A 14,078-nucleotide genomic window follows, 5' to 3' on the forward strand; every position below is an offset into this window, starting at 1 on the left:
TCCTTTCTGTTTCTTAGCCTGAATCATTTCCATTGTCTTGTCTTTAACTTTAGTGATGATTCTTTCTTCTGTCACCTCCAACCTCCTCTTGAAAGCTTCTAAGGAATTTTTCATTTCAGTTGTTGTGTTCTTCAACTCTAGTATTTCTGTTTGGTTCCTTTTAAAATTTTCTGTTTATTGAGATTCTCATATTGTTCAGTGATTGTATTTCTGAGATCCTTAGTCCTTTTTCCATGTTTTTCATTAACTCCTTGAGAATACCGAGCATCATTTTTTAAAGTGTTTGTCTGGTATGTCTAATGTCTGGTCCTCTTTCTTGATGGTTTCTGGATTTTTGTCTTGTTCCTTTGACTAGACCATCATTCCCTGGTTTTGTCTTGTTTTTTGTTTGGTCTTGTAATGTTTTGTTGCACACTGTGTACATTTTAAGATTTTAAAGTTTTAACTATGGGATTTAGTCACTGAGCTGTCTGTTCCTTAAGTTTATAGTCAGCTAAGGATGTGACGAGAGATATCCTTGAGCATAGGAGCTGACAAACAAACAAACAAATGCAAAAGGTACCTTTCATAGTCTTTGCAAATTGGCTCTGTGTTGGCTGGTGCTCTCCTTCAGAGTTCAGCTCTCCTATAAAGCAAATTTCCCTAGGCAAATGCAAAGTTCAGGGTCCTTTCCACCTTACAGAGCCTTCTTGGAGCCTACTTCTTATCCTGGAGTTATGTTTACTCATGGCCTTAGGTATTTCCCTGTTTATAAGACTTTGAATGACATCTCTGCTCCCTATTAAACAGAATTTCTCCCCTCCAAGGTACTCTATGTATGACTTAGTGCAAGCAATCATTTGCTACAGAACACTTTGAATTAACCCTCTTTTATGCTGCTTCTGCCTTTCAGGCCTCCACCTGATAGATTGTCACTGACTACAGGCACCCCGGTACACACATGGGGGTGAATCTGCTCCCTCCAGAACAGGGCTGGGGACCCACAATGAGAGCACCAGCTGGCTCCACAGCATGCCAAGGAGGGTTGGAGAAGGGCCAGCACAGGTGTCACACGCTGCTTCTACTTGTTTTAAGTCGCATTTTCTTGATTTTGTACTTGCCTGATTACTACAACGCTTTCACTGTTTTCCAGAGTCTTGAGGAACATGGCTCTGTTAATTTTTGCTGGTTGTTCAAAGAGTCTGTGGGGAATGGCTGCCTGGAGCCTTTTGTACCTCCATCTTGGTTAACCAAAAGCCAACCACCAGCTCATGTCTATCTACTTCTAGTTGATCTTGAGTGTTTTTTCTCACCAACTTGTAATTTTTTTTTTTTGAAAGTCAGTACAGATTTTTATTTTTACTTAAAATTTTTTTTTTCAAAGATACATGCTGGGAATTAAACTAGGTTTTTTCTTCTTTCTAGGGACATGACATACATGCTTTCCGGTCAGTAATGTTATATCAAACATTTTACTAAAACAAAGCCAGTCAGATGACATGAAAGCTGTCTGCTACCTCCTACTCATGCTGAGCTAGAGCATTTTGGTAAGAGATGTGACATGAAGAAGAAATTGCAGAGTTACAGTCATGTTTTTTACTAAACTCACACCCATCCCAACAGAAAACTTAATGAATTGATTTATACAGAAAGGATTTTTTAAAGAACCCTGCACAAACACATTCAACATGCTATAATTACAGTAAAGGATACCTTTTGGTCTACATTTGCACAAGCTCACGTTCTCTGTGCCCAGGAAGTTAGGAACACCAATGTACAAAGCATTTTTGCCTTCATAGCACTAACATCTAAAAAGCACACAGCATATAATACTTTGATCTTTAAGTGGATAATCATGGAAATTCCATGATTAGATCCATTAGGTTAGCCTGAGTATTCATCTATAAAAATATTTTTTTCAAAAAATTATGCTTAAAAGTGGCTTCTAGAAACAGTGGGACTACATCAGAACCAGCAGAAGACGGTGATAAAAGGACTGGAAACACAAGCTGAGTTTCACAAACAGCTTTTAGGTAAAGGGTACCTCTTTCAGTTGATTGCCATGGCCAAGACTAACTATAAAAATAGGATCTCCAGAAATCTCAAGACATTTGAGTGACACTCTAGATAAAATACTCCCAAATAAAAAACCCACTTGGTTGGACCACTAGGGCTGAAGTAGTGCAACTCTGACCCAAGTGAAAATTCACGCAAAGCCCGCTCTGGTCCTGGGGGCAGAGGGCCTTTTTTGTTGGGGGGTTACACCACACTGTTGACAACCATTTATGCTGGGGGAAGGGGCTACCAACTTGTAATTTTTAATATCAAGTCTGGCAGGTGTATATGTTCCAGAAATCTCAGCTGTGCATTTTTCATTTCTTTTGCCATGTTTCTATTTTAAATTTTGAAGTCATCAAATATAGAAATTATTTTCTTTATAGTCTTTGCTTTTAGTTTCTCATCTGAGAAATACATCCCTGTCTTGAAGTCATGAAGTGTATCCCCACGTTCTCTTTTGAAAGTTTTAAGACCTATTTTTCACACTTAGATCTTTAATCCACCAGGAATTTTTTTTAGTTTTTTTTTTTTACATCTTTTAATTGTGAAATATAACATATATACAAAAAAAGTTAAAAATTTCAAAGTACATTATAGCAAGTGGTTATAGAACAGATTTCAAAGTTTGGTATGGGATATAGTTCCATTATTTCAAGTTTTTCCTTCTAGCTGCTCCACAACACTAGAGACTAAAAGAAATATCAATGTAATGATTCAGCAGTCATACGCATTAGTTAAATCCTATCTTCGGTGTTACAACTCCTCCTTCTCCTTTTATACTTCACCCAATCTGTAGAGGTATTGGGATTCTGCCTTTTTAACTTTTTCATACTGAAAAAGTTTACTGACAATATGAGAGAGGGGGATAGAACTAGTTGATGTTCTTAGAGAGGCTGGCCCTTCTGGGTTTCAGGATTTACCTGGCCTAGGAATCCATCTGGAGGTTGTATGTTTCTGGAAAGTAATCTTAGTGTGTGAAACTTTTGTAGAATCTCAGAGCCCTAGGTGTTCTTTACGGTTAACCAGAACAATTTTAGCTGAGATCTGATAAACTGTGGTAATTAGCAATATGTAGCTAAAGTTTATGTATGAGTAGCTTCCAGAATAGCCTCTCAACTCTATTTGAACTCTCTCAGCCACTGATACTTTACTTTGTGACAATTCTTTTCCCCCTTTTGTTCAGGGAGGCATTGTCGGTGCCACAGTGCCAGGGCCAGGCTCAACCGTGGGAATCATGTCCCATGTTAACAGGGAGATTTTCACCCCTGGATGTCACGTCCCACATAGTAGGAACAGTAATGATTTTACTTCCAGAATTCAGCTAGAGAGAGGCCATATCTGAGCAACAAAAGAGGTTTTCTGGAAGTAAATCTTAGGCATAACTACAGGTAGACTATCTTCTCTGCTACATAAATAAGCTTCACAAGAGCAAGCCTCAGGATCAAGGGCTTGGCCTGTTGACTTGGGAGTCGCTAACATTTGAGGCAGTATCAGGGATTTCCCTGGTGGGCAAGTTTAATGTTCCGTATCTTTTCTCCAGTCCCTCCAGGGAAGGAATGTACTTTTGAGTATGAGATGAGGCAGGATCTAATTTTACTTTTCCTGTATCATATATGGTTGTCTGTGCCATCACCATTTATGCATCATACCCAGGGCTCCATGTGCCCTGAGTTGTCACATGGGTTCAGGTCTTCCTGCACTGTATGTCCAGTTCAGACCAGCAGCCACACATCAGGCCTCTTCATTCAAGCTGTATAATAGGTGACTATGGGGAGTGGTACACCCCAGGCTGTGATTCTTCAAGCCTCTATTCTTGGCTCTGTGCTCTGTCTTCTGAATTTTAGAACTTCTACCTTTTCTCCAAAAGAAATTATTTTTTCCATTGGCAATGATTAAGCAGCATTTTTTACTGGTCTCTTTGCTTCTTGCATCCCACTTGTTCTTCAGGATTTGTGTTTCTTCTGAGATTCATCCCTTAGTGGTTCTTTCAACCACTAAAGTTGGGTGTAGATGGCAAATTATCTTGGAACGTGTCTAAAATATATTTATCTAAGCACCTCACTCTTGAATTTTAGTTGAGTTGGGTGTAGACTATGAGGTTCACAGCCGATTTCCCACAATGCTTTGAAGATAACTTCTCCCCAAAGACTTCTCGCATGTGCTATGCGAAGAAATAAACTTTCTGCATAGTTTTTATTAATTTTATTGTAATACATATTTTGTTATTGCTTTTAATATTTTATCTTTATTCTCAGTGTTCTATAATTTCACTACAGGCATCTCAGTGAGCTCCCATTACCCTGTGGGTGCCTGGCACACCCTGGGGTCTGAGGTCTCCTGATTGGTCCCCAGATAGTGCCCATCATCGCTTCCAGTCTGTTCAGTAACTCCTATTAAATGCATTTCCAACTTTTAGTCCAGACTTCAGGTCTGGCGTCTCCTCTCTCTCATGTTATCTGTCCTTCTATTTGCACATCTCCCTGTTCTCTAAGTCTCTTCTGGGAGAGTTGAGCATTTTCCAGTCCACTGAGTTTTATCTTACTACTCAGCTTTTTTTCCTAAAATTTCAAATAGATTCTTTTTTTAGTAACATAACGTGTTCCACTTATGAGTTTTATTCTTTCCTTTGTCTCTGAAGATCTTTACCATACTGGCTTGAAAGTCCTTTTTTGTTTGCCCTGTTAGTTCCCTTTGTTCAGAAGCAAGTTATTTTTAAAGGAGTGGACAGCTTTTCCCAATATTGGTTTTCCTCCTGTGCTTTCGTCTTGGTGGTGGCCTGCACCCCCTCCTCACCAGCCACAGCCCTCATTTCCAAGCCTCTTCTTGTATCAGCAGCAGCTCAGGCCGCACTGGGGCAGTGCCACTCCTTCCCCCTGGCCTGCTTGGCCTCCCACTCCTCTCCATCCCTTGAGCCTGGACTTCTTGGGGCCTGTGCCCCTGGATAGGCCCATGTGAGTTAGGGCACCATCCCCTAGACAGGTTGATCGATTTTAAAAAGCAGGCAATATCTTCTCATTTCTTTACAAAATGTATTATGGGGGAGGAGAGAGCTTGGAATGTTTTCCACCTGGAACATTGCTGTCTTGGGATATATTGGTCTTTTTCCCTCAGTTGAATATGTCTCAAATCAGGATTTGTATTCTAATCAAGAACATCTTCAATTTGATGGCATATAGAGAATTGAAAAACAATAATGCATAATTTATTACCATTTGATTTACATTGTAATATATGTAAAGAAATAGCCAGATTTATAAAGTTATTGTTACTCTTTTATGAAATCTGTTTTTAAGGTGGAGAAAATCAAAATTCTTTTGCGAAATGTTGATCTAATGGATATAAAGGTTGGATCAGTAGAGGAGTTTCAAGGACAAGAGTATTTGGTTATCATCATTTCAACTGTAAGTATTCCTGTTTTCAGTGGGGATACCCAGTATAGTTTTTAAGTCATTGATTTTTGTGTGCTCAGGACAGTCAGACACAAATTGGCAGAGCCTGAACACTAACACAGAAACAAGAAGGGGCTCCTCCCATGCCCCAGGGGGCATCTCAGATGGGTAACTGTGAACAGTTCTTTTTAAACAACTCAAAGTCCAGGAGACAAAAATGGGAGGAGAGAGAAGAATGTAGGAAGAAATGGTAAAAGCATTGGAGAAGAAGGGCAAGTTTGCTAGAAAAGGCCAAGTATGTGGGGCCAGATGGGAAAGGAGGGGACTCAGGGCCCCGGCTCAGGGCCGGGTACAGCCACCCTGTGCCCTGGCAAGTTCAGCCTTCTGCACTGTTTTTTATTTGTGCATGATCTTTAGTAAAGAGTACATGTTAATTGCAGATACATTAGAAAATTCAGATTTTAAAAAAGGAGAAAATAAGACTGACTTAAAACCCTACTGCATAGTGATGAGCAGTATGTTAGCGCTTGGGGCCCTCTGGACAGGCTCCTGATTTAGACACAGAGACCATGATGAAAGACTCTGCTTCCTGAGTTTTATAAACCCAAGCCCTTTCCACATATTAAAAATTATCTCCACACCAAAAGAAAAATTAAAATATTAACTTTACCATTTTTGTATTTTGTATTAATCTTCGTGTTTTTTTAGGTACGATCAAATGAAGACAGATTTGAAGATGATAGATATTTTTTGGGTTTCTTATCCAATTCAAAGAGATTTAACGTTGCAATTACAAGACCCAAAGCATTGCTGATTGTGCTGGGAAATCCTCACGTTCTCGTCAGGGTGAGTTTGTATGTGTTGTGGGGCTGGGATTTGCTTGAGGAGAAGGTTCCCTCAGGTTCCCCAGAAGCTGCAGGCACAGGCTCCTGGGGGTACAATCCCTCCCTTTATTAAGCAGGGGCCTTTCCTGGGCCTCAGGCCAGCTCCTTTCTGTCTGCCCCAGGATCCCTGCTTCGGGGCTCTACTGGAGTACAGTATTACCAGCGGCGTTTACACAGGATGCAACCTGCCTCCCGAGCTGCAGTCCCTGCACATGTGAGCCTACTCTTTATCTTTCTCAGGTCTTTTTGGTTTTAGGGCTTGCTCAGTGCTGCTTCCAACCCACCTTCCACCCCAAGTTGAGGAGCAGAACCCCAGCCCAACATCCCTGGGCCTCCCCTGGCCTCCCCTACAAGCGCCCATAGGGCTTTCACAGGATACCTTTGGGGTCCCCATTACTCTCCCATGCACAGCTGACGCTTGTGAACAACTGCACTTTGTGTGAGCAACATTGGGAAAGGAAGACAAATGGGGTCAACCCACCACACAGTCCCTGTGAACCAGGAAGCCCCAGTTCACTCACCCTACCATTTGTTTTACCCCTGTCCACAGCTGTGACTAGATCCTGGTGTGTCTGTCCAACCCGCCCAGCTGTGCACCAGGACCTGGTGGGAAGTGGACAGGCAGGAGTCTCTCCTGTTTGCACATGTCGGTGAGCCTCGTCACGGGGTGCCTGGCTCCCACTGAGAACAGGCCTTCACCCTGTGGACATTCAGGGCCTGGCCCCAGCCCATGTTGCTGTTTTTGTTTGGCCCATGATTTCCCTCATTCCTTGTTTTGGAGCCTTGAACCTGTGCCTGGACAGGCAGCCCAGGAGTGGTGACAGCCCTTTCACCTGTCCCTGGCAAGAGCACATGTGTGTGCAGTTATTGGCCCAGTACTTCAATAAACATGAGTGGACACCCTGCTGTGGCTTTCCCCTTGAAAAGGTACCACATCCAGGTGGACAGTTGTGCTGTGCGTGGCCTGCATCTTGGCCTGCTGACTCCATCTTCCACGTTTTCTGCAGCCTTCCCTCGCCACCCACTTTACTCCACAGAGCTACGGGGGTTATCCAGACCCTCCTGCACACTGGGACATGGGAGGGCTCAGCACCCAGCATCCTGGGGGGTCATGCTGGTGCCCCCTGGTCCCCCCACAGGGCACCATGCAGAGGGCAACATCTCAGGTAGCAGGTCCTCTGGGAGCAGGTCCTTGGGAAATCTTGGAGGCACCATCTTACCTTGGCGTGGCCCTTTATGGGTAGTGCAGTCCCTGTACCACAGGAGGGTCTTGGTGCACTGTCCTCAGGTGCACCTGCCAGGACCAGAAAGAAAGTGTATGTGGAGGGCTGGCCCACTTGACAGTGAGACAGGGGGCCAGAGCTGAAGGGAAACCAGCAGCGTGAGCAGGCCCAGAATGGCAGCGGAGGAGGGAGTGCACATTGTCCGAAGTCTCGAGTACACAGTTTGAGCCTGAGGGAGGTGGCCTAGCAGCAATCTGTGTGCCAGAGGCAGGGCAGAGTCCCCTGAGCTGGGGACAGCTGCCTCCAAGGGGCAAGGAAGAGACCATTGCTGCAGACAGGCTGGGGGAAGGGGTGGAGGAAGCATGGGATGTGAAGACCAGGCCACCACTTGACCAGGGCAGCTGTGGACTACAGCCCTCACACACCCATAGGCACAGGCACATACTCAGGGCTCATACACAGGTGTAGGACCCTCCCCATTTGGGGAGAGGGGTGGACCTTGCCTGTGCCTTCTGTTCCCCATGGAAGCCATACTTGGCCAGGGAACCCAGAAATGGCCTTTGGGCTGGCCTTGACCTGAGCCTGGGGGACTTGCCCTCCTTTCCAGGGACCTAGAAGAAAGGAGTGTGGTCTTCCGCCACCCTAGATCTCCTGGAGGGCACAAATCATTTACTTGAAAAGAGCCATAAAGACACTCCTCCCATGTCATGGGGACTGGTGTCTACACCACCCCCTGGGCCGGTAGGCACTGCCTTGGAAGTCCCTGCTGAGAGGGAAGCTTGCAAGTCCCAGTGTCACACTCCCACAGCTCCTGGCAGGAAGCTTTAGCTGGGCCTTGGCACAGTCTTCATTTGAGCTGTTGGGTTTCAAACATGCGCACATTCTTCTAGGGGCAGAGGCAGCAGCGGCAGCAGAGTCTCCAGGGCCCACCTTGCCTCTGAGGGGTCTGCAGCCCATACGGCCTTGCCTGGAGGACCCACAGAGATGAAGGACCTGCCTCCCTGAGCTGGTGGCTGCAAGTCCAAGTCACACTGGGCCCAAACTACCCTCTGACCTTGCCCATGAAAAGGCTCCTGGCAATATCCTCTGGATGCAAACCCCGGAACAAGAGAGGCTCCCCCATGCCGCAGGGTCACACACACCCCAGGGCATCCGGGACACCATCAGGTTGGACCCATCCTGGCTGGATAGGGGGTCACAGCACCTGCTACCAGGTGCTGCAGTGCAAGCCCCAGGGATGCAGTCTGAGTGTGTGGTTCTCAGAGGCATGGTGTACCCACAGGCAGCCTGGAGAATGAGGAGCAGCTGAGGGGCTGGGCCCCCCTCTTGGTGTGAAGGACAGAGATGGAGCCTGGACATGGAGTGGCCCCCCAAGGACCCTACAGACCGCCAGCCATGGGCTTCCACCACAGCAGGACTGGAGGCTTCCAGGGGGGTCTGGTATGAGAGGTGGGGTCCTGAGCCAGTTCTCCGGCCTGACAGGAGCCCCAGCATGACAAGGCACCCATGTGAGCCCCCTCTCTGACCCACTCTCCCTTGACAAGGCCAGGCGAGCAAAAGGGTAGAAAGATGGGCACAGGGACAGGTGCTGGGCCAGGAGAATGGAGCCGCACAGCCTGTGAGAGGAAGAGGGACAGATGGCAGGGGCAGGCATACAGCCTGAGCCAAGGGCAGGCCTAGACTTGCTGCTGCAGCACCATAGCTGAGTTCCTGCCACCAGCCTCTGTCCCCAAGCACATACCTGACAGGGACAACCCTGGCTCCCCCTCAGTGGAGAACCAAAGAAGAAAACCGTGTGAGCAACTCAGGCAGGAAGTACTGCCAGGTGCTGGGGGGCCTGATGCAGCCAATGCCCACCCAGTGGGCCTAGGGGCACAGAGGTCAGTGGCCACACCTAGAGCTCCCAAAAGAAGTAACATCAAATCCTTGCAACTCCTTCACTTCTCTCCGAGCCTGGGAACCAGAGCTGGAAGGCCAGTTTTTAAGAGCTGGGCCAGCCCCTCTATGAAGTGTACCAGGACAGGGCATGCAGCAGAGGGGGCAAAGCAGAGATCAGGGCCCCGCGTCAAGGCTGGGTGATGGGCAAGAGGGGATGCGTGGCTCCCAGTGCTCTGTGGCTGCCACCTCCATCTTGTGATCTGATGTCCACTGCTGAGCTCCTGATGGCACAGATGTGCTATGAAACAGGGCTAAGAAGAGGCCAGGCACCAAGAAGGCCTTGGGGACAGAAGGAAACTCACTTGACCAGACATGGCAGTGAGTGCAAGGTGGGTGGCTTCCTGTAGACCAGTGCAGAGGCTTCAAACAAGGGTAAACTTACTCCCAGCTGGTTGGGGAAGGCCAGGGTGGGGAAGGGTTCTTCCAGGAGAAGGCATCGGTGCTGCCTGTGGTATGGAGGGCAAGGGCTGGGGGTCCTGGACCTGTGGGAGAGGAGAGGAAGGGGGCAGGCACTCGGTTGCCTGTGGGTAGCACAAATGCACCAGGGCCTGCCCACAGAGGGCTGCCAGTCCACAGAAGGGGAAGCGGGCAGACAGTGGGGTCATGCCTGTTGTGGGGGCCCCTGCCCATGAGGGAGCAGAGGTACAAGGCCCCTGCAGCTGCAGGCATGTGGGGCCTGCACAGGTGTACTTATACAAGGGACATCCCTTCAGCAGAATTTGGAAACCCTTACCTCACTCTCCTTTATTATTTGATTTGTCTTAATTAGGGAAGTTATAGGATTACAGAATAATGTGAGTAAAATATAACTCGTTTTTAAGTTGTCTCAACTTTTCCCTCACCATTTTTAAAGCTCCTCGTGTTAAATTCGCAACATATTGTAAAAATTATCATTTTAAAGCAATACCATTGTACTCCCCTGATTTGACACCTCCATTAGCCACTGAAAAGGGCTCAACTATGCCACCCTTTCTCAACCAGAAGCCCAGTTCTACCCCCTTTCCCCACAAATCTTACCCTAATGCAAAATGCATTGTGTTGGAAAACTGAGAATCACAAATGCTCTCAGCTTTTCTCCACGGCACAATCACTCATGCATGCCCACACACACACACTCCAAGTTGAAGCCCTGGGACCAGCACTGGACCCTGAAATGGGAGCAGAAGCTGCCCTCACTCCCCTTCTCTCCATGGGCCCCAGACTGGGGAGGATGGACAGAGTTCCCAGCAACTGCCACCACCACATTGGGTCACTGAACCCTATGCTGTTCCTCTCTTCTGTATTTAACAATTTATTTTAATTGTGGTAAAATATACATAACATAAAAGTTATTTTAACCATTTTAAGTGGACAATTTGTTGACATTAAGTACATTGACAATACTGTGCAACTTTGTCTACTATTTCCAGACTATTTTTATCATCCTAAAACAAAATTTGGCTCTGTATTAGTTAGGGTTCTCTAGAGAAACAGAATCAACAGGGAACACTTGCAAATATAAAATTTATGAAAGTGTCTCACGTGACCGTAGGAACGCAGAGTCCAAAATCCACAGGGCAGGCTGCGAAGCCGATGACTCCAATGGATGGCCTGGATGAACTCCACAGGAGAGGCTCACCAGCCAAAGCAGGAATGCAACCTGTCTCCTCTGAGTCCTCCTTAAAAGGCTTCCCATGATTGCATTTAGCATCACTAATTGCAGAAGACACTCCCCTTTGGCTGATTACAAATGGAATCAGCTGTGGATGTAGCTGACGTGATCATGACCTAATCCTATGAAATGTCCTCATTGCAACAGACAGGCCAGCGCTTGCCCAATCAGATGAACAGGTACCACAACTTGGCCAAGTTGACACCTGTCCCTATCCATGACAGGCTCATTTAGCAATAACTCCCCACCCCACCACACTCTGAAAACCTCTATTCTGCTTTCTGTCCCTGTGGCACTGCTTATTTTAGTATTTTATATAAGAGAAATCATATGGTCTTGTATCTGGCTTATTTCACTCAAGGTTCATCCATGGTGTAACATGAACCAGCACTTCTTTTTACAACTAAATAACATTGCGTAGTATGGATGGACCTCATTTTGTTTATCCATCTGTTGACGAACGCTTGGGTTGTGTCCACCTTTTAGCTATTGGGAATAATGCTGCAATGAACATTGGTGTACAAATATCTATCCACATCTCTGCTTTCAGTTCTCTTGGGTGTGTATCTAGGTATGGGAGTGCCAGGTCATATAGGGATTTTATGTTTCACTTTCTGAGGAACTGCCAAACTTGTCCACAGCAGCTGTACCCCACCAACATTCCCATCAACAAGTTATGAGGGGTCCTGTTTTCCCACATCCTTATCAACACTTGTTATTTTCAGTGTTTCTAATCCTAGTGGGGGTGAAGTGGTAGCTCATTGTGGTTTTAATTTATATTTCTTGAACCCATGCTGTTTCAACCCATTACAAAGTGGGGCTGTTTATTAATGCATCATGGCCTCACCTATCCTGATTGAACAAGAGCTTTTATCATTCACCTTCCTCTGCTTTTCCAAGACAAAATATGCATATCCCCATTGGGATTTTCATTTTTTTAAATTTGTGAAGTCACGAGGCTTTATTTGTTAAATAAGTTACATCTGAATTGTTATCCTTATAATTATTTTAAGTACTCAATCAAAATGACACATATATTATAGATTTTCATACACATCCCACAGGGAAACAAAACTGAATTGGAAATGTATCAAGTAGCTGCTTCTTTACAAACAGTTCATATCTTGACAGAAAAATATTACTTATAATATTACTTAAAATATTACTTATAATATAAGACTGAAACAAGATGGATATGAGGATAGCAGTAGAGACAATAGCGCCAGCGCAGGGTTGGGGTTGAGGGCCCAGGGTCCAGGGCTTGAGGTCCAGTACTTGGCCCTGCCACATTCAAGCTCTGGCCGCTCCCTCCAGAACCCGGGACAATTACTGTGAGCGTTCCTCCCTGATGTGCCAAGTGAGACCCACTCACTCCCCATGGAGCATTTATTGGGGGTCCTCAGTACTGTCCCTGGGCATTGGCACCCCACAGCTTCCAGAAAGTCACATCTAGAGACCTAGTTTTCTTCCAAACCAGGGTCACCAGCCAAATTAGACAACAGAAAATAGGTTCAAAACTATAGTGTATCCGGGAAGTCATCTAGCAAGCAGTGCAGCATGACCTTTACACACAGAGATGGACTATGTTCATGGGTGACTCAACATAGAAAAAAATTCAATGTTACGCACATTGATTTGTACATTCAAGGTACTCCTAATCAGTGCTCAAGTTAGATCTGTTTCCAGAACTTGACAAACTCATTCTACAATGTATATGGAAAAGTAAAGATAATGAAGACCTAAATTATTACTGAACAAGAAGAACCAAGGAGTCCTTGCTCAACCAAAAAATAAGTTCTACACAGCCATCAGTATAAAACAGACTGATAGAAGTGCATGGAGAGGCAGATACTGAAGAGCAGACAGAGACACATAACAGATAGGCAGTTCAGCTATGACAGGTGACCTTTGAAAGGGTACCTTCTTCCACGGTGTCATGGTTAGGTTCATGTGTCAACTTGGCCAAGTGGTGGTACCTGTTTGACTGGTTGAGCAAGTGCTGGCCTGTCTGTTGCCATGAGGACATTTCATAGAATTAAATCATGATCACGTCAGCTGGTTCCATTTGTAATCAGCCAAAGGGAGTTTCTTCTGCAATGAGTGATGATTAATCAAATCACTGGGAGCCTTTTAAGGAGGATTCAGAAGAGACAGGCTCTCTTCCTGCTTCGGTTGGCAAGCCTCTCCTGTGGAGTTCATCCAGACCTTCCATCGGAATCTTCGGCTTCACAGCCTGCCCTGTGGATTTTGGACTCTGTGTTCCCATGGTCATGTGAGGCACTTTTATAAATTTTATATTTGCAAGTGTTCCCTGTTGATTCTGTTTCTCTAGAGAACCCTAACATACACAGGGGTAGTCTTTGGAAAATTCACTCTATGGAGAAAAATGAAGCTGTGTTCTCACCTGCTTATATGGTTGTTCTAGTTTGCTAGCTTCTGGAATGCAGTATACCAGAAACAGAATGGCTTTTTAAAAGGGGAATTTAATGAGTTGCTAGTTTACAATTCTAAGGCCAAGAAAATGCCCCAATTAAAACAAGTCTATAGAAATGTCCAATCAAAGGCATCCAGGGAAAGATACCTTGGTTCAAGAAGGCCGATGAAGTTCAGGGTTTCTGTCACAAGTGAGAAGGCACATGGCGAACACAGTCAGGGCTTCTCTGTCAGCTGGAAGGGCACATGGCGAATACAGCATCATCTGCTAGCTTCCTCTCCTGGCTTCCGGTTTCATGAAGCTCCCCGGGAGGTGTTTTCCTTCTTTATCTCCAAAGGTCGCTGGCTGGTGGACTCTGCTTCGTGATGCTGCAGCATTCTCTGCTCTGAGTCTCATTCTCCAAAATATTTCCTCTTTTATAGAACTCCAATAAACCAATCAAGACCCACCCAAATGGGTGGAGACATGTCGTCCCCTAATCCAGTTTAACAACCATTCTTGACTAAATCACATCATCCAGGG

At 45.6% G+C, this 14,078-nt stretch overlaps 1 protein-coding gene across 5 annotated transcripts in view; it reads left to right on the forward strand.

Moving 5' to 3' along the window:
• Nucleotides 1-14,078, forward strand: part of MOV10L1 (Mov10 like RNA helicase 1) — a 179,531-nt gene that overhangs the window by 164,431 nt on the left and 1,022 nt on the right. For 4 of the 5 annotated variants that reach the window (XM_077169223.1, XM_077169225.1, XM_077169227.1 and 1 more), the window contains 3 exons: nucleotides 5,331-5,438; nucleotides 6,135-6,272; nucleotides 6,433-6,524. In XM_077169223.1, the coding sequence (XP_077025338.1) occupies nucleotides 5,331-5,438; nucleotides 6,135-6,272; nucleotides 6,433-6,524 (338 nt within the window). Of the gene's footprint in view, nucleotides 1-5,330; nucleotides 5,439-6,134; nucleotides 6,273-6,432; nucleotides 6,525-6,860; nucleotides 10,728-14,078 lie in introns of those variants that run through there. The other variant, XM_077169224.1, reaches the window with a different exon arrangement.

Source organism: Tamandua tetradactyla, chromosome 7 (genome assembly GCF_023851605.1).
Source record: "Tamandua tetradactyla isolate mTamTet1 chromosome 7, mTamTet1.pri, whole genome shotgun sequence".
Lineage (NCBI taxonomy): Eukaryota > Metazoa > Chordata > Mammalia > Pilosa > Myrmecophagidae > Tamandua > Tamandua tetradactyla.